Genomic DNA, 21682 nt, shown 5'->3' on the forward strand with positions numbered 1-21682 from the left:
GCATATTAAAGATCATGTAATAATGTATTAAGGGGATCCATTCAAAAGTAGAAGAAACCTTTTGTCAAAGATGGTGTCATTTGTATCAAATACCATCAACTGTGCTATTTTTCTAAATGCTGTGCATTTCACAATTTCTCTTCAGATGATAGTGAAGCTGGTAGTTATTCAGATGCCATTATTCCTACAAGAGGTGTGTAAATGGCATCCTACAGAGGAATCTTGTTATGTTACTCTAGATATTGGTTTGTTTCTCCATATGCAGATTCTGTTCATTGTTAAGGATGATTCCAAACATACAAGATAAATACAAATCATTAATTTAAAAAGGGAAAAGGGATTGTCAAAAAAAGTACAGAAACAAGTTGAATCAAAATGCAAAGATTATATTTTCAAGCCCACAACTAGTAAACAAACTAGGCTGGAAATACTGTCTTCATTATTTTCTCAAGCTACAAATCCCTTTCACTAAAATACTCGCTCACAATTTCAAAATCTACTATGGTAATCATCTAATGCTAGAAAACTCCCTGAAATAGTCGCAGAAAACCACATAGAGACAAAGTACAACAGAGAACTCGAGAAACAATGAAGAAAAGCAAACTTGAGAAATGGTGAATCCTTGTCATGATATAAAAGACTGTTTGGTTTAGATGTGAGTGAATATTTTATTATTGTAGCAGACGATTGTAGGAAGTTTTCTTAATAATTCTTTGATGTCGAGAATACAGAAGGTGGACAAACGATTAAGTGATAAAGATATAAATAACATGAGATGAACAGGAACAACTGACAGAAGCAGACAGATAATAGCAAAAGAGAATAAATTTAGTGTGAAGTTAACTACCATAGAAATGATAGGCCTAACATTTAATATGTTAGAGTGAAAATAATGGTAGAAACGAAGATAAGAAAAATAATTTTATTCCATCAAAGTATGGTTCTAAAGTAATTGAATCAGCCCGAGTACACTTTGACAAAAGGAGCAAAGGATTTTCAAAAAAAAGAAGACCAAATGATTATCGGTAACTCGCGCCACAACTGTAAGTGAATCACAGAGAATACTAGTGTAATAGAAATAGAGAAAATAGTTCAGCTTGTCAACTGAAATCCTAAAGTAACTGAATAGGCCTAAGTATATATTTGACACGAAGGAGAGAACAACATATATAGTATTTATGATATGTTCATAATATCTATAGTTTTTAAGTATTTATTGTACATACGTTAACTTGTTCTGAATATATATATTATTTTGAAAACAAGTTAAGTGCGTGCTGTTTATTCATCATTGAATTTATCACTAACAAGTCACAGACACCTGCTATAGAAGAATCCTAAGCCCAACAACAACATAGTATATATTTATACTCTTAACAAATATAACTAAAAACCTTTCTATTTGACAATTGGCAAAAAGGAAAGTTATATATATATATATATTTTAATTCTGACAATTCTCAACTTGGCAATTTCCAGTTAATGTGCTATAAGTTGCACAATTTATTTTACAATGAACACACATTAGTAAAACACCAGATTTTTTCATTGGTGGAAAGTGAACGACTTAGAGAAATTCTTCAATACCAAAAAACAAAGGCACTTAAATTAATTCTAAAACAACCCTATAACATAATCAATACTGCATTCATTACCATTGTCCAGGTTTCAGTAAAATATTCATAGCCATTTTTTCTGTAGCAGCTTGTAATAAAGTATAATGGTGCTTAAATGGTTTCTACATTTCTGTGATGCTTGAATGACTTTGAAGAGCTTATGTTGGTAGTGAAGGAGAACTTTGAAAATTTTAGTGGGTGGAATCTTTTCTTTCAAGAATTGAATTAAAAATAGCCCTACAACCTTTGCAGAAGTTTGTGTAGTAGCTGTGCAGTAAACCTAGCTGTTTTTGCTGTAGACTTTGGTGCTTGAATGGCTTGTAAGAGAAACTTGGCCAGTAGCATTAAAAAAAAAGAAAAAAGATAAAATACCTCATTCTCTTTCTAGAATCAACATAAAAATAGTCCTATGACCTGTGCAGGAGTTTTTTAGGAGGTTTGCCCCAACGTTTTTGCTATTATCAATATTTTAGCAGCCTTAGCCATTGAGAAAGAAGGTCTCGAGTATTGTTTGAAGAACAAGTTTACATTTTAAGATGTTTTTTGCCCATATGTTACAACAGCAGAAGTCGCATGATGCTGGTAGCATGCGTGCTGGAGTTTCTAGAATTATCGGGAAACTCTGCGAATCTCAGAGTATTTGCTAGATGCCCTCTTTTTTAGTATGTAAGCCTGGCAAAGAAAGCCAGCAGAGAGGCAGATAGATCGAAGACTGTGGAAATTCTGTATAATACAAAGTTTGAATCTAGAAAGAATAAACTAGTTTTAATTAAGAAAGGTCTTGTATCGCTGAAGTTCTGTGGAAAGAATTTATACCGGAAATTAACAAACGAGCAGATATGCAACACATATATTCCATTAGAAATTCCTGGGCAAACCCTATTATGAACTACTATCATGGTTCATGATTAATAGGTCTTCAAATAAATCTTTAAAACTTGTTTTTCAGAAACTTAACATTTAAAATCTGCATAGTTGCTCAAAGAGCCTGTAACAGCCTAAAACAGCCTGTTTATGAATGTTTTAGTCTGTAAAATATGTATATTAACAGATATGGAATTTTTTGCTGATCATTTAAAATTCAGATTTTAGATGTAGTTGTCACACTGTGCCGTGAAACAGACACTCATTGTGGCTAATGACACACAATGTGGAAGTAAGACTTTAGAATACACTACAGGTAATTAAATACAACTTTACAGTTCACTTGTCTGTCTTCCATGAAGTCACCTGAGGGTTTAATAAATCAATCCATGAATGTCTGCTTTAGAGACATCATGTCTGGGAGCTCAAAAAGTGAATTTAGAAATGAACATTCTCAGTTACAAGGTAAGAAATGTTACCCACAATTATTAGGTAAAAGGTGGTAAACAACTGTGTTTAAAATATATAGCTATATTTGGTTTTATAAGATGTGACTGATTAGAATATAGCACCTGAACGAGAGAAATTTTACTAAAAATAGCATTATTTCATTCTGCAATTTGTCAAATTTAGCCTTTAATTTAAAGAGTGGCAGCAGCAGCCAATATTTGGAGGGCTGTATTCATCTTTCTCTCCCATTTTCTGGAATATAAACCTATGCTTATTTATTTTCTGCCTGGTTCTTTCTTAATGTATACATAAGGAACTTGTAAGTTTTTCTAGTTGTTTGTTATGTTTCCCTGTATATGTAGTTTTATGGTGTCTGGTTTTGTCTTGTGAAATGTGGATTGTCTTGTAGGATGTGGATTTAATTTATTATTCCTTGAATCATTTTGTTATGTCTACTCTTTTTTTTTCTAATTGCAACATCTAGCTTTTCTTTTAGAGAGCAGACCTTCACTCTCATTGGGTTTAGAGATTCAGTATATCGTAGACCCATGTGTTTCATGACCAATTAGATGAAAACATAGATGTTATACAGTAAGAATGTGTGCCATTCTTGCTTTTTATCCCCTTGTGGCTTCTACGATGCCGGTCTGTTTAGATTATGTTGTGCGTTAATGTGTCAGATTTGTGATTTATCTAATTCTATAATATTCAAGCCCTTATCAATATGATAATTTTCAGTTATTTTGTCCTCTTGCTCTAGTGACTGTACTGGTATCTCACCAGCAGTTGTGTATACTTTGCTACTGTTTTCATCAGAAAAATGTTGGAATTGTGTCATATTTATGTATGAATAATGCATTTTGGTAGTAGAGCTAGGTATTTTGTTGAAATGATCTTTTTCATTAGCTTGGTGGACATCTTCATTTTGTGTAAAAATAAACATACTTATCTTTCTCAGGAAGTTCTTTTTACTTTTTTTGTCCTTTTATTTCTTACCTTGTTTTGTTTTCCCTCTTTAATTTGGTATACTCCCAGGAGTAAACATACTGCAGTTTGAGAAACACTGGAATAATTGTTGCACTAAATTGAATTTGAATATACTTTTTAGTTTCAGTTAATGAATTTTTTTATTGTTTTTAATGCAAAAACCTGATTCTATTTTTTGTTCTTTCCATAATCTGGAATAGCTGTCTGTAGTGATGCAAGTTGGTAATATTACTACTTTATAAATTAAATTCATAAAAATAAAAAGTACAGTTAGATGCAAACTATACATAGATGGTATCTACTTAGGATAACTTGTACTTATCATTTAAATAGATGTGTTCCTAATATAAACCAAACTGGGCCTTAGGTCAATAATTTGCTTCAACAGTCAGCACTTAGTTGTGTGAACAGTCACCAATATTAAACATTTATCTAGTAATGGAAAATTGAGGACTTTTGTAAGTAGTTTTCACTGCACTCACTAGATGGCAAAAGCACTCATCCAGTCAGTAGTGAAGAGCTGACATTTTAGACCATTTTTATTATAGCTTAGGCCTACAGAAATGGTGTGACAGCTTTCGTAATTGCATTTTGTGAGTTTGATATTTTAGTGCTTGTGAAGAATAATACAAATTATTTAGTAAACATTAGTAAGAGTATAAGGACTATTAAGAATTATTTGTATTAGTAAAGAAACTGGGACTAACATTTAGACTCTCACTTTGAAATATTGTGGGAAAATGTTTGCATTTGAAGCTACTAAAATAAATAGCACATGAATAACTGCAAGAAATGCCCTAATGCAGTTAATACATTTTTGCCATGAAAACTAGAAGAACTAGCAGTAGGCCTACTTAAATACCAGAACCAGAGAGTGTTAGTGAAAATGAAAATGCATTAGACATTTGTTTATCCTGTGCATCTCATATGAAGGTACTAACTTGAGTAGTGAAAAATCAACTTTTCTCATGTTCTTTTAGAATGGATACATCTTGAACATAGCAAGAATATATTTCTCTTAATTTTGTTAGTTTCTGAGTCCTATCATGGTGGTTTATATGGAATTTCTGACTGTTGCTATGAGTTCAATGGAGGATGCTTTCTTTGATATATGGGATTTATACCAAATTCTATCTGATTCATATAGGCTTCAGCTCTTGTGACTATAGATAATATCAGTTGAAAGCTGGAACCTTCAGGAATCATAGGAATTATTTTGGTTTTTGGAATAAGTCTGTTATATTAACACATCCCTCAGGTGCCAATGGATGTTTATACACTACAATTTGTGGAATATTAAATGTAAGTTCAATCCGGAAACTTCTAAAAAGGGTGGTTTGCCATACCATACATTACATCCGCTCACATAATTAGCTATTCTTGTTCAGTGCTGCCCTCTATATGCAAACTTTTTGTGCATGCCACAAGTATTTTGCCTCTCATCCTTTGGAAATGCCTTTTTCCAATGTGTGTGTGAGTCTCATGCAAATCATCATGCAACAATCCTCCACCAATGACAGTACCACACACACTCGTAACACATGCGACTCCCTCTATTCAGTTCTACCAAATTATCACTTCTCATCTGGCAGTGCTTGTATTTAGACATTAAGAATTTTGCTATCATCTCTTCGTCGTTGTAACTTTAAGCTATACTCTCTTTTTTTTTTATTATACAGCTGACGATTTTATTTTCAACTTACTTTCCAATCTTGATTTTTTGTTTTTTTTGCATGTTTATATTTATCTATCAAACAATTTGTTTGATTTATTATTTACCATGAATTCCAAGGTTAATGTGACAACTTCGGGTCTTACATCTAGTATAAACACTTTTTCCATGTTATATTTCCCGCACAGCTTCCATTCGTTGTTCATGTTCCAGCCTCTTTATTCTTTGTCAACCATCCTCTGTTCATGATCTTTCTACTTCCACCGTCACCAATTGAGTTCAGCTTTTGATTCAATTGGCTTATTCCTCTCTCTTTTGTTGTTCCAGGTGTCTTCTAATCAAATTATACACCTTATCTTTTCTCTGGCATCTCATCTTCGCCGTTTGTTGGAGAAAATTCTGCAGTCGGGCATGTGGACTACACCTAATACATTTGTCTCTCATTATTTGCATAGGGTCACCATTTCTTCCTTTTTGGGATATCATTTCTCAGACTTATATTTATTCTTTTTTAAAATGTGTTGGGGCCTAATTTTCTTTTCATCATAATTCTCATTGTTTGGATCTCACTCTGTGGTGAGTGTTGTCTGACCAGGTATTCTTTAAAATCTGCACTGTTCAGCCATGTTGATGCGCTTAATATGTTCTATGGACATGCAATGCACACTGTTCAGATGGGGTGTTCCACAAGATTGCTTACAGTGAAATTGCTTCAGAAATGTGCTTGTCCTGGACTGTACCACCCATGTACTACATGGGTAAAGCACAAGGGGATAGCTGCCCATCCCTGTCATGCCTTGTATTGAATAAATTTGTATGGTCTGTTTTTTAAAAAATAGGGTTTCATGGCCACCCATTGTGCTGTATCAGGTATTGACATTCCTCCAGACTCTCCACTGTGTTTCACCCCTCCTTTTCTTCTAGTGGAGTTTGGAACTCCTTACCACTTTCCAGTACCAAGCCACAGAGGTAGTGGGCTGTGGAGGCATCCTCCTGAATGGTTTAATGACATAAGATTTCAATACAGAAATACCATTCAGTGTAGAGTAAGGTGGTGGTGTTCTGCTGATGTAGGAAGCATGATATCCTCTGCTATAAACCAAAGTAGTGAGATGTCAAATTGCAGTTCACTCCTTCGATTGGGATCCCTGATCTTACCCTCATGTGAATGTCAGTTCCCACTGGCTGGGTTTTAGAATTAAAATAGAACCAATTAACATAAGTCCTCACACATGTATTATGGATGTCTATCTTCCTCCCTCAACCGTACTCCATCTGTGTTGTGGTAGAGGTACTAGGGATTGTTAGTTATTTCCCTTCTGCTCTCCCTCGATGTATCTTATTCTGAGGACTTTATTGCACCTGGGTTGGTTCCGGTCAGTTTCATCGTTGAGGGAGTCAATTCCTCTATTGTGGACATCTTTTTTATTCTAGATGTCAGGTTCCCAGATCTATATATCATTTTTTATTCTTAACATGTGCCCTGTTTGAGATTGCCTTTGGTCTCTTGAATTTGAGGTGAAGATGGTATGACCCTCATCCTACCCCCACATGGATGTCAGTTCCCAGCTTGCTGGGTTTTGGATGTAGTTGACTTGCTGAGTACGGTCTGTCTTGCCCTAATCACTAGCTTGTTGTTGAATTGGAAAAATGACTCAGTTTACGCAGTTAACAAGCTGATGAGGATCATAACAACCACTAACTAAATCCTAAACATGACAGCAGGGTTACTTCTTCAGTTATTGATGAATTGGAAAAAGGACTCACTGTACACAGTTAACAAGCTGATGAGGATCATAACAAGCACTAACTAAATCCTAAGCATGACAGCTGAGTTACTTTTTCAGTTTTGTACCAATTCATTAACACCCTTGAGAACTTGTATTCTGTTCAATTCACCTGGCCAACAAATGATTCTGGATCCTACATGGGAAAGTCTCTTCCTCTGGAGGAGGATGTCAGGGGAGCAGCTCACTTTTTGAATTTTGCAGAAGCTGTGCCTGATATTGACAAGAGAGAAGTATTATCTGGCTTGGATCGGCACAGAAGTAAGGAGGTAATTGGAAAGTTGAAGTAATAACTTAAAGTTAAGACAGATCCAGTGTTTTGATGGATGGAAAGGTTTGTGGGTCATTTTTACTGAGCAAGATACTGTTGCTGTCATCAGACTTCTTTGATGTTGTGCAGTGACCAGATGATCCTTCAGCACATACAGTTTGGCCACTTTACAGAAGCAATTTAAAGCAAAAGATTTATTAATTCAGTATGGGTTGTCATTCTAATATAAATTTGTAGAACACTATCTAAACCTTTTGGTTAGAGGAATTCATGTGAGCAGTCATGTTTTACTTTTACTGTTCATCCTTCTGATGAGATTTCCATATTCACAAAAGAATATTAGTAGGAGACAAAGGAGATAATTAAGAAGCAGATGGATAAATGTCATGATTTTAGAACATTTATAAATAAATGTTACTTAAGTCATATCAGAATATTGTGTGCTTGCTTAAAATCTTTATGGACAGAGTTCAAGTTTTTAATTAGTTTATGTATAGTATAAATAGAAAATTGCAAGCTACTGCCTTGAATTAACACTTTTATATTGAAACAAAGTGATATGAAAGGAAATTTTGTAAAATAACTCATTTACTATCACATTTAATTTTAATATTGTACTGTTGTAAACTTCTGCAAAGTGTTAAGTATTCGTAATACTCTTCAGCTGTTACAAATGTTTAATTATGAACATTTAAATAATAAAACTCTAATAATTTTGAATAAATACTAGACTGTCAATAAATATATCTGTTTGAAACATATGTAAATTTCAAAATATTCCAAAACAGTACTGTTTTCCTAAATTATAAGAATGTTAGTCAACATAAAGTACTGTCTTGCCAAGTGTTGTATTATTGGTTTTTAACTTATGAATTGTTTTACATTGATTCTTATAAATGTAAGAAGGCTGTGTATTTTGTGAATGTTACCCTTACAATGAATAAACTTAATTTCAGTTTTACAAACCTAAGATTAAAGATCTTTATCATAGTGTATGCATATTTATTATACTAAAGAAATGAAGTAGTTCTAATATTTCAGGTTTTTAACATGTAAAAATGGAAGTATTTTATAATTTTACTGAAGTACATTTTACCTTTTTGCATGCACATTTTCATAAATGAATTAGTTTGATACTATCTGACCTTAAATTGTTTTGCACAGTTATCAAGTGTTTGATAATCAAGAAACTTTTGAATGAAAAACTATTTTATGAATAGAATTATGAATTTAGTACCGAAACTTTTTCCATTTACTGTTAGACACTTAAATTGGAAATGTCTAGAAATACAGTAAACTCTTCTTGCTCATTTTATATAAGATTAGGCTTAGTGTATGAATTTTTGTGATTTTCATGTATTTATTTTTAATTTAATATATTGCTTTGTATTTTCCATTTCAAGAGCACTAATATAAAATAATATTTTTATATCATGTTTGTATGTGAGTATGTGCATACTGATTTGCACGTATATAACTTAAATAGTTTAGGAACTTGTAATCTTGTACCTTTTTCCATGTTGGTAGTGTTTAAATGAATAATATGTAATTGTAAACTTTATTCACAGTGCCATCCAGATAAACAGCAACAAGGAGAGCAACATGGCACAACTGTAGAGTTTCACAAAGTAGAACAAGCTTGGAAGATTCTTGGTGATGACATTCAAAGAAAGCACTATGATACACTGCTGAAAGGTTTTGTGTTGTGTATCTTCTTAACCTTTTGAATTGTTAACTTGTCATTATGAAAGTCCAGGACAAGTTATGTTATGTTACCATTAATTTGTGGTGTTAAATCTTGGTTAGGAAAGAATTTAAGATAGAGATGATTGGGATAGAGGTAAATTACATAGCATTACTTTACATTTAAATAAAAGCCATAACAAATACACGTGAAACACATTCTGACATACATTAAAAGCAGGATACATAATATTACTTTACATAGAAATAATAGCTGTAACAAATACACATGAAACACATCCTGTCACATATGTTAAAGGCAGGAACCCTTTTTTAATACTAGTTTTTTAAACCAACAATAATATAAAAATGAATCTCTGTAAGTAACTTTTACCTTAGATAAATATTTTTAGATAAATATATGTTGATGTGAAATTTCGACATATTTTAATTCTTGTCTTATATTCCATTCTTAGCTGTTTTGTAGCTTATTTATATCCTGATGAAAAATAACAAATATGACAAAAAATGAAAGTCTTAGACATCTAGATAACCTAATGTTCAGTGCTTTGTTTAGAATATAAGCTCTTCTTGAATATGGCAACATTAGGTACATTATAGAAGATAGAATGTTTAGTTATCCTAGGTTTACTAATAAAGCATATGCCTTAAAGCACTTATTATTACAAAGTATACTTACTTAGGATTATTGGAATTAAACTTAGATAATGTGATGAATATCGATTAGTGTATGCCAGATAGGACTGTAGAGATTTTACATGATTGACAATTAGATGTTTTTTCTTAATATTGTGATATGTAAACATGTAATCTGCTATCAAACATATATATATATATATTTATTTGTATTACGTATTTTAGAACAATGCTTACATCAAGATATATCAGTCAGTGAGAAGATCTTCATTGAGGACATGACTTGGAATTCTGGTATACTTATTATACTGTTTTAAAGATGTTTTTATCAAACCCCAAGTACTTTTTTGAATGAAATAATTATTGGTACTCAGATATGTACATCTTACTTCAAAAAAATAATGTTGAGATTTTAAACTGTTTTCATTTATTATTCAGTCATTTTTAACATTTAATTTCATCAAGCATAAACCAAAGAATTTTGTAAAATGTACACATGTTATTCAATGTATATAGGAATAATAATGTATGCTTGATGTAGTTCGTATTCTTTCACTCTTAATTTCAAAATTTCCTAGTGTTGTACTGAATATTAATTTATTTGTTTGTTTGAATCCTTGTAATATTCAGTAACTGTTGAAACAATATTGTTGAAACTAAGTGCATTATTTTGTTTCATTGTTTAGTTTTCTTTCATAGACACACATGAATACAAATGGCCCTGCAGATGTGGTGATATTTACATTCTTGGAGAAGATGTTGCAGAGGACAGAGTGATTTTATCGTGTGAAACTTGTTCGCTAAGTTTACTTGTGCATACTTGCAATCCCGTTAAAGTTTGTGAAACAAATAATCTTCAGGACACTATTCAAATACAACCCAAGGAAAGAAAAATGAGTGTGGGCTCGGGAAACTAATTTGAAAAGAAACTAGAAGATGTATACAACAAAGGAAACAAAATTTTGGCTTCTGAGTAATGGCAGACAGGAATGTTGAATATAAAACTGAAATGGTCAACCACTATGAGAACTGTGTAATTCTACTTTTCTTAGACAGTTTTCATCAAAGTGTGACAGTTTTCTTCTTCAAATTTACGATTAAATGAAAGTAACTTAATTTCCTACTGCTTTTATAAAGTAATACTTGTACCTTATTTTTTCAAAATCTAAAAGAAGTTATGGTAAATTTCTTCAAAAACTTTTATTTCATGATGGCAAGAATACACACACTGTAATTAAAACTATGAAAACTATGACTGGTATAGGTAAAAAGTTTTAATTTTAAAATGTTATTTTAAGCTTTAAAAAATAAGATTAACAAGGAGATAAAATCTGAAATGTTCTTGTAATCACTGTATGGAATGAACTGCAAAACTAAGATTTGAAACCTTACCTTCTATTACATACATACATATATATGATAAAATATTTTAAATGTTGGGGTGAGGTGGTTGTACTTCCCAGAAATAAAACAGTAAACACTGGAGTGTTAAAGTCTGCTTGACCAATGGCAAACACTTTTTCTAATTCAGTCTTATTTCTGCTCGACGGATCAGCATCATATTAGAACTAGCATGTGTGTTGTTGTCAAGTTTGTTTAAGATTAAAATACTACTAACGGTTGATTGGAGATAATGACAGTGGTTGTTAGGAGGAATTCTGCTGGTTGTTGTTTAACAAAGTAGTGATAAATGAACTCTAAAAGGGCAATGGAAAGGTGGAAAATATGGTATAAAAACTTGGTGATTTTTCCTTGAAAGGATTAAATGTTCTGTTGTGGAAAATTAGTATTTTTTCACTTTTATTAGTGCACAAATATAGATGATGCACAGTACAGGAACCGTAATGTTAATGTTAATTCTGCATGAATATCTAAATATTTAATTAAAATGTACTAAATTTCCTTTAACCCATTTTCTACTCTCCTTAGCCCCCTCACTCCAAACTGTGGCACTGATCATGGACTCAGCTGTGCTTACCATTGTTCTTCAGATTTGTTTAGCCTGTTATCATGTTATCCTATTTTTTTTCTGAACTTCCAGAAATTTAATGTATGATCTCTTACATTCCTAGTTTGTCAGTACTTAACTGTGTGTATGGACCTTCTTCCTGAAAAATTTAAATGGAGTTATCTGTAGCTGAATTTTTTTACAAGTTGAATGCGATGAAAATGATACAAAAAAACTTATTAAAACAAAGATGTAAATACTATCCATAATTAGGTATGGTTTATAATTTTAAATCATTGTAAAGAGAGAAGTGTGCCAAAAGTTTTAGCTTTTTTTTGAACATACATAATATCAAAAGACTATTTGGTGGTTCATATGCTCACTATAACTTATAATCAACTTATTGGATCAATTTGGTGGTTCAAATGACTTGGTTTATTATTTGAGACAAGTTTGTAGGTGTGTATAGTTGGATGATAGGTTGTACTTACAACTGTTTTGTTATCTTATGATATATTCTGATTCCGAAACTTTAAGTCTTCCCTTGTGTGGAGTCATTCATCATACGGTTGAGTTCTTATGTAAGCAGTGAGTTATATATAGTTATTAAGACTATTACATGTCTGTTTTAACTTTATACACTGAATGCACACAACAGTTCAGAAATAGATTTTAAATGTGTGTTTTGAATTAGGAGTATGTTGGTATCTTAAATAGAGAATATATATATATATGTGTGTTTGTGTATGTGCATATGTGTTTTTCATATTATGATCTGGAAAATGAAGTTATTGAGATTTGTGGTATTTAATGACATTCACAAGTTTGATGGATTTCAGAACATGTGAACTTGGGTCAAAACTGAATTGTATGTTAAAATGTTATCTAATGATTGGGGAATTATTGGTAACTCTTTTATCAGTGCAGAATCATACCAATGGATTTATGCCTATGAGATGTAAGATCTAGCATTTGCTATAGACCAAAAGTCTATTAAAATCTTGTCTGCAGGTATGGTTCATTTTGGACATTATGCATGAGTTATATTTAGATAATTATGTCTGTAGTTATTTGGAGTATGACTACAGATGTGTAGTTGTTTGGGTATCTGGGATAAATGCTGGATTAGTTGATGTTGACATCAGCCTAAAGCGACCTGGTTCCGGTTGAGTTTTGCGTGTCCGCTTTCCTGAATTTTCATTGAAAGTCATATTTGGAAGGAGGTCTACTTCTGAATCAGAAAAAAAACATTAATTAAAAACCCAAGGTTATATAAACAAACAAACATTTGAATTTTAAGCTTGTTGGTTATTCAAGGGAAGAAATTTGCAAAATTTATCATTTGTGCTTTTTTTCTTTGTTTATATTTTACTTTCATGTAAACTATTTCTTTTTAAAGCTTCAGGTAAAAAGAAAAAAAAAACAACAGTAGATTTATTGTAGTTACTATGAAAAGTTTACTTCATCCAAAATACAGGATTTCTATGATTTTAGAGAATAATTTCTTGCAGAATCCTTTTAGCTAGTATTAAATACTGTATGCTAAGGTCAAAATAATGAAAAGCCTTTTGCACCTTGCAGGCTTGAAATTGCAATAATGTAACTATGTTAAATATTCAGAAATTATAGAAATTGAAACAAAAAAATTTCCAGAAGAGTGGATTTCATTCTTTGGTATTACAGGAATACCATTTAATCCTCAAAACTTCCACTTAGACAAAATATTCACTAAAGTCACTTGTCTAAACTATGTAACTCCACAAAAAATTAAGGTGGTTCTTCTTTAACTGTCTATTTCATCTTTCCTTATTCCTTTACATCTAAAATAGATATATATGACTTTCCGAACCACCTAATCCAGTGGTTCCCAACATCCAGTACATGGGGAGATTTCAGCCAGTTTGCAAGATTGTTAAAAAAAAGTGTATTTTAAAATATAGCTACTATAGTGTTTTACAATGCAACTTAAAATTATTTAAAAAAGTTAATGTACAAAATTTTTGGATTGGAACTAGCTCTCCTCAGTTGGAAAAAGGTTGGGAACTAATATAACCCACTTTTCTGTACAATTTGATCAAAAATGTTCCATTGGCCATATCTGTTCTTTATTCTCTACAACCTTACAGTTTATTCAAAAATTTGTCAACATTGGACCTGTTCACTTTTTGTTAATTTTTTTATTTTCACAAAAGATGATAATGTACTTGAAGGGCTAAGTCTAACCCACGTGGTCTACCATTCTTTAAGCTTTGTGGTGTGAAAAATGAAAACTTACTGTTTCTCTACCTATCCTGCTATAATAAGTCAAAGTTAACACACATGCCTGTTTGATCTTTGGATTTTCTGCCATCCACTGTGTGGTTGCCATCTTGTGCATAGCGATGTGAATACTGTTCCTCTTCCCAGCTCGGAGCTGGATAAGCAGGATCTCCATGGTTTGTAATGTCCAAGCCTGAATTAAGTTACACAACATATAAGCAACTGTTTATTTATAGAATTGTTATTTATTCAATAGCATATAATTGGACAACATAACTTAATATAAGATAGCAGGCTGTCTGCAATTTACGAAGTTCAACTCTGTAGTATTGTGAATTTGTGTAAGAGACAGTAAGTAATTAATCCTTCTACTAAAGATGGTTTACCGTAAGTCTTAAGTGTATAGGGTTGTTAGATATCTTGTTGTTAGCTATGTATGCTTAACCCTCATTAGCACACCCGGAGTCCACATAGACCCCCAACAACTTTCTCGGTTGTATATCTTTTTACATAATCATTAAAAATTTCTATCAATTAATGTAATTGTCAAGCAGAAACCCTTGATCAATATGTCCCTATTCTTTTCAAAACAGGCAGATGGAGTATGCAGCTATAACCTAATATTTATCTGGGGGCCGATTCAGACCCCATACTATCATTGACCATCACTATACATGCAGTTTTCATTTTAGCATACGAAACAAATTTATAAACACTTATTTCACTATATAGACTGTTATATTCATCAAACTTGTAAAGTATAATCTGGTCTGTTTGTTTATAACATAATTGTGGTAAGAATGTACGTGAATCTCATTCCTCAACAAGTGTTTTCTGCAATGACTATTTATAATGCCGTATTTGATAATTACTGTAAGTAATCCATAGCCTACTATAAGGATACATTTGTGTTGGGGTCTGGTAGGACCCCAGGTGACCCATAATGTACACTTTCAGTTTTCTTTGAGTTGAATTTTACAGTATTGTGATAATCTCATCCTTTATTGATGGATAATGAATATAGGAGTATAATAAAACTTTGACATTGTTTTGATAGACTGTTTGTACAAGGAATGATTTAATACTATTTATTTGTATACTGAGTCATAAATAACACATTATTTTTATTGTTATTCTGACTTTTACCTCAAGCACAACTGTGTAATTCAACTTGCCTTTCAATTCAGTTTCTGGGTCTACACGAAACAGTCCAAAGGCCTTTAGTAGACCAAACATCAAAAGTGAGAGGATTCCACTCCACCCTATAATTGCAGTCATTCCTGCAATGTTCCAGGCAAGTCCCTGTACAACATAGTGATATTCATTCTTTGTAAAACACAGTGCATATTCACATGCTAGTTTTTAAAACCAATAAACAAAGCACTAATTCCATGGATACTTAGAGTAATTCTTTTAAACGACAATAATCTTAGATCAGTAAAAACTAATTGTTTTAAAATGTAGGAAGAATATGCTTTTACTATTTCTCAGAAATTAAATATAATTTCCAGAAAATATTATACAATAACACAAGTCATTCTTTAGTTGAAAGGAAGAAATAAAAGATAAAAATTATAAATCATGCCAAGTCAAAGAAAATTACAAATCATGCCAAATCAAAAGGTGTCAAAAAGTGTATCAAAAAGCAAAACGTATTGAAAAATTCTAGGTAGGAAAAAAGTCGTACAGATATAAGGAACATATAAAGCCAAACAAACAAACTTTAGAAGATTTAAATATGTAGTCTCCCTGAAAATATACAAAATTTATATTAATAGGATGTATCACTGTCAGATCTGCTTTAAAACTAAGCAATAAAATGATAGCTTGTTTTTTTCGTCTGCTAAACATTTTGCAGTAAAATACAAGGTTAAAAAGTAAATTCTAGACCATTAAACAATTCAAAGTCGAAAATAAAAGTTAAAAGGATACATTAATTATTACACAATTAAACATTTGGTATAAATTATAACAAACCATGAACGATTCATTGCTGTTGTCGAACACAATTCCACTGTGACGTTTGAAAAGGGGAGCTGCAATCAGTCCCCAGAATCCACCACCAAAGTGCACTAAATACGAATAAAATAATTGAAATGATTTAAAACCTTACTTAACAATTTATGAAATGTTCTGGTAAGTCAAAGTAACTATTTGTATCATATTTTATCCAATGATTTAAGCAAGTAGTACTAAAGATTACTACGTCTTATGTTATTACTTTACCTGCAACAGCATCAAGAGGGTCATCAATTTTGGCAGCAATTATAACAACATGTAGGAAGAAGAATAACAATCCTCCAATAGTGCCAACAACGGCTGCACCCCAAGGGTAGAACTCTTCACATCCTGCACACGTTGACACCTGAGAACACACTAAAACTTAGATTATTTCTACTTGCTACTACAGTAAAGTTTGACATGTGCGTGTTGACAATTACGATTAAGAACACAATCATTCACCGTGTGTAATTATTTTAACACTGCTTGGTAAAGCTAACAAAGAAATTTTACATCACTTCATCAGCTATGTGATGTTGTATTACTACTTGTTTCGTTTATCCAAAATATTCACGAGCATTTTAACAGTTTCAGCAACCATAATTATGTTTCTGCGATGTTAAGCAGCCCTACTCAGTCGTTTCAACAATATCCAGCATAAATATAATAAACAACAGTGTGTGCAGAAAAAAGAAAGAAAGATTATTAATATATCTTCAAAAACCTTTCGGAAACATACTTTAGGAGGAGGTGGTAAATCTCCAACGTTTCAGCAAATCGTACATTTTTAAATTCAATTTAAATCTTATATCAGAAGGTTTTAAATGTAAATGTCAAACATTAAACAATTTTTCACAAATGTAGTCATTAGTATTCGTATACAGTATAAACTCTGACTGAGGCTTTTATAGGTTTGCAAATCATGGTTTGATTATCAATACTGTATCATCACATAATTTAAAATGTTTAATTTCAAACAGGAAAAATTTGCATTAGTTTACACACCTTTATAAATTTATGTTTGATGTTACGAGTTGTTTTTGTCACTGTGATTAAATATAGATTGATATTACTAAATCATTCAGCAGACAAGGTGTTTAAAATAAATGTAATCATGAAGGATAATCTATTATTTGGATCGCCACTAGTCAGTTGGTTATACCGCTTTCGTGAAATTCCACCCTTTATCAGTAACTCTAGTTAATCCACTCGCCCACAGGTGGCCCGTTGTGTAGCCTTGTGACTAATAACAAACTGGGGAAAAGGGCAGATTGAAAGAAAAAGCCAGGTTTCATATAGTGGTGGAATATAAAAGACAAATTAAAACAACGTACGTATACACTTCATCACTATAAGAAGTCTGGTCTTGTTCTTTCATTTTACCATAGTTATTGTCCATGGTTATGAACGAAGGATGAAATTCCTCGAAAGTGGTATAACTCGGTGACATGTGGTAAATCGAATGATACATAGGCGTCTTGATTATTTTTAGTATTTATAAACATGTTGTCAAGTTGTGTAACAATTTATACAACATTAGTTTCTACCAATGTGACGTTTCTACTGACGCAAGTACTTCGTTCTTAATGGCTGGAGATTTTACTGTGTTTTCGAGATGTTATGTATCTAGAGGTTTAATGCTCACCATTCCTGCTAAGACTCCATTCAAGAAGAACAGTAGACTCCACTGTCTAGGTTTACTTAATGCGACCAGTCGATGGATTATCAGATTGATTATGCCTCCGAAACTTCCCCCAATTATTGTATTAGCTACAATTGTAGCTAATGCAGCACCATCTCCTGGCTGTGTAATATGTCCCAGCGATCCTCCATTGAAGGCGAGGAATCCAAACAGTAATATGAATCCACCGACAGCAGTAAGCTGAAAAGAACTACATTACTTTCTGGAACTCAAACACCCAGTATATAAGACACACTAAAAACAATGTTACTCCCGAGAAAATGGTACAGAACAACAACGCCAGTTAAAAACGTAGTCTATCAAATCACATGCAGTATATGTGGAGACATATATATATATAATAGAAACCTCAAGACCTTTAAACCATGCATTTCGGAACATTTTAATGCGCTATATAAATAAAAAACATAAAACTGCTCTATCAGAACATTTCCTACACACACATTTAGACAACCATAGCTCATTTAGAATTTCTGTTGTCAAAATACAAAGATATAAAAGATATGAAGCTATGCATGTAAGCGAAAGAAATCCAAAAATTAACAGAAGCAAAGGATGGCACACACAACTAAGCTTCCTATTCAAACACATCACACTCAGCATCCTTAATATTATAACCTTTAGATTAACATATTTGTAGTCTCAATAATAAAGTGTGTAACTGCAGTTTTTAACACTGTTAGTAAATTTTGTACTCTTTCAGTTCAAAATTTTGTTTCTCAACACCTCAATTTTTTATATATTTTGTGGCAAAAATAAAATTTGAAACTGTGATTATGAAGTATGAAACATATGTCAAATAATAATATAGTAATATAATTAGTACCATAACTATACTGTTAAACAGCGGGGAGTTTACGGATTTACAACATTAAATGTCGGAGTTCGATTCCCGCGATAGATACAGCAGATATCCCAATGTTGTTTTGCTCTCTAAAACAAATAAAACTATACTATATCAAGTAATATTTTTTTTTGCAACTGACCAGTGCTATACAGTCTTACAGTGGCTAATAACCATAAGCTTGTAAGATTGACTCAGTACTTACTGGCTACATGTGTAGGGATTTTTGTCTGGTTTTACGTATCCATCCTCTACCTGGTTTCTGTATTTTTTGACATTTCCATACTTACATCATACTTAATTTTTGCAAAAAAATGTTTTATTAGTTATTCACCCCCTTCTTTTTAAAAATTTCATTGAAGAAGGTTGATAAGTGAACATTTGCTTTATTTTTATAATTCAATGGTAATATATATTACTAATATCAGTTTCTATAATTTTGGATTACACTGGGGGCCAGTGAAGCCAGAACGGTTCCTCCAAAGTAGTACAAGTATCCTGGAGTGCTGGACCAACGTTAAGGAGATGTTTACAGAACCCATGCCTTCCAACTTTATTCTTACTTACTGCATGTGCATAAAATCAACTCCACCATATGTTTGGAGGACATGATACAAATCCCAGGCCATGAAATATGATACAATGCATACACACACAGGTGCCAGGCTTGGTTGCGCTGAAAATTTGAAGAAAAGTAGGCCACTATATAATGCATTGTTATGGTAATTAAGAAACTGGTGTTTTTAAATTCAGACATAAACAACACGTCCATAGATCTGTCAGATGCATAAATACTTGATACCTTGAATATTAGTTTAGATTGTTCTTTCTTTCTTTATTCTTAATGAAATTGTTTTGGCAGATATCATGTTTCTGCAATGAAAGGTCACAAACTATCGTTATATAAATAATTTATGCTGCCATCTAGCGACCAGAGGTGAAACTGTTATTTCTGAAAAATGGAAATAATACATGCTTTTAAATTTAACTTACTGCTAAAGTAGTAGGTTTTCTTTTTATAATTTCCCCACACAAATACGTGTGGTAGAAAAACAGAATAATATTTCTTTTATACAAGCTGTGAAAAACTAATTCTAATTCTAATCTTGCGAAGTGAAGCTTAATTAACAAAGAGGCGGAAAAGTGCAATCGAGGCAGTCAAACGGCGGTAAATTCCTTTGTGAGCCAATCAGAATTAAGATCATTCATGAAATAAATTCGTGGCTTCATAGAATAATTATTGGTAAAAAATCAGTTCGATTAACAACTTTTAATATTGTTACGTCTCCGTTTGTTAGTTAATTTTCCGTAAATTCGTTCCGACGAAACTTTAGCGACACAAGTCCTTTCTTAAATAAAACGGATTTATTCTTTCCGAATACAACTTTACGATACACTTAATTTCAACAGTCGCTCTATAACAAACGTCTCACGTGCTCGACTTCAACAATACTCCATTCAATTACACACTCTCTGACTGCAGTTCAATTACTCATTACCTTGTTGTTCCGTCACGTTGCGAACGTCTTATATATACAAGACTAACACATATCTAGTAAGTGTTAGGGCATTCTTTAAGGAACAGGATATTTCTAGAAACAGGTGGCGTGATACTAGTCACGTGACCTCACTGACGCAACAATATATAGAAAAGCCAGTGCATTTTGGTAACACCACGTTCCAACAATGGCAACAAAAGTATAACATAATATCGTTGTTAGTCTATATACTGAAAGTATAAAATGAAATGTATAGACAACAAAACTGGAAAAATATTTGTTGATTTCTTAATTTAGAGTCTCAGTTGATTAAAGAAGTTTGTTTTTTATTAAAAACTTTGGCGATATAACAGAAAATAACTTAATTCAGAAACGATTTAAGTTTAAAATTGAATCGATATTTTTATTTTCATGATAAATTTTATGCACTTGGCTCTAGGCTAAGCGATCACACAGTACATTTTGACCTTAGGCTTATTATGCCAACACTCACTACACTTATAAGGTTTTACGGAATCCCCACCCTCACAACCCCTTTTCACCCCTGTCACTAAAATCGTAATGGGCAGACTGGAATCGAACTATTTTATATACAAAAATGCATTTGGGCTTTTATGACTTGTCCTAAAGCGTGACGTGACACACCACGATATATATATATATATATATATTGTTATGACAGCGGAAGTCACGTGACTCTAGTAACACGTCATTAACGTCTAGAAGGATCCTGAATGCTCTAGCGTTTACTAGATTTCTGAATTCTTTTATGTATAAGACCGGCCAAGAAGCGACGGCAACAATGTAATGCGTAATTGACAGTTGAGTCGAGCACGTGAGACATTCGTTGTGAATTATAGCGTTTGTTATAGCGCGACTGTGGAAATTAAGTGTATTGCAAAGTTGTATTTAGAAAGAATAAACCAGTTTCATTTAAGAAAGGACTTGTATCGCTAAAGTTTCTTCTGAAAGAAATTATACAGAAAATTAACGACCGGAGGCGTAACAAATTGGTGTCAGAGAGTGGGACAGAAAAGAAAAAAAAATGGAAACGAGAAGCGGCAAATCAAACTACAGCTTAGCAGATTTGATGACAGCAATACAATAGCAGCAAAAGAAACAAGAAGAGAGACAACAGCAGTTGCAAGAAAACCTGCAACAGTGGCAGCTCGAACAGCAAAATAAACAAGAAGAGAGATTACAGCAGTTGTTGGAGGAAAAAGAAAAGAAACAAGATGAGAGACAACAGCAGTTGCAAGAGAACCTGCAACAGTGGCAGCTAGAACGAGAAAACAAACAAGAAGAGAGATTACAGCAGCTGTTGGAGGAAAAAGAAAAGAAACAAAAAGAGAGATTACAACAACTATTGAAGGAGAAAGAACATAAACAAGAAGAGAGACTACAACAGTGGCAACTGGAACAAGAAAGGAAACAAGAAGTAT

The 21682-nt window shown here is 32.5% G+C and overlaps 1 protein-coding gene and 1 long non-coding RNA gene across 2 annotated transcripts in view; one reads left to right on the forward strand and one right to left on the reverse strand.

Moving 5' to 3' along the window:
* Nucleotides 1–8752: 8752 nt before the first annotated feature.
* On the forward strand, nucleotides 8753–10807 carry LOC111085210. The gene is made up of 3 exons (XR_002610042.1): nucleotides 8753–9342; nucleotides 10213–10281; nucleotides 10674–10807. It is a non-coding gene; the product is annotated as an uncharacterized LOC111085210 (long non-coding RNA).
* A 2029-nt stretch (nucleotides 10808–12836) lies between these two features.
* LOC106456963 (putative ammonium transporter 1) overlaps nucleotides 12837–21682 on the reverse strand; it is a 35859-nt gene continuing 27013 nt past the window's right edge. The window contains exons 6-11 of the mRNA XM_022382768.1: nucleotides 17841–18077; nucleotides 16421–16559; nucleotides 16172–16266; nucleotides 15370–15496; nucleotides 14259–14387; nucleotides 12837–13166 (exon numbers count right to left, since the gene is read on the reverse strand). Of these exons, the coding sequence (XP_022238476.1) occupies nucleotides 13018–13166; nucleotides 14259–14387; nucleotides 15370–15496; nucleotides 16172–16266; nucleotides 16421–16559; nucleotides 17841–18077 (876 nt within the window). The 3' untranslated portion in view covers nucleotides 12837–13017. The remainder of the gene's footprint in view (nucleotides 13167–14258; nucleotides 14388–15369; nucleotides 15497–16171; nucleotides 16267–16420; nucleotides 16560–17840; nucleotides 18078–21682) is intronic.

Source organism: Limulus polyphemus, unplaced genomic scaffold, assembly GCF_000517525.1.
Source record: "Limulus polyphemus unplaced genomic scaffold, Limulus_polyphemus-2.1.2 Scaffold276, whole genome shotgun sequence".
NCBI classification, from domain to species: Eukaryota; Metazoa; Arthropoda; class Merostomata; order Xiphosura; family Limulidae; genus Limulus; species Limulus polyphemus.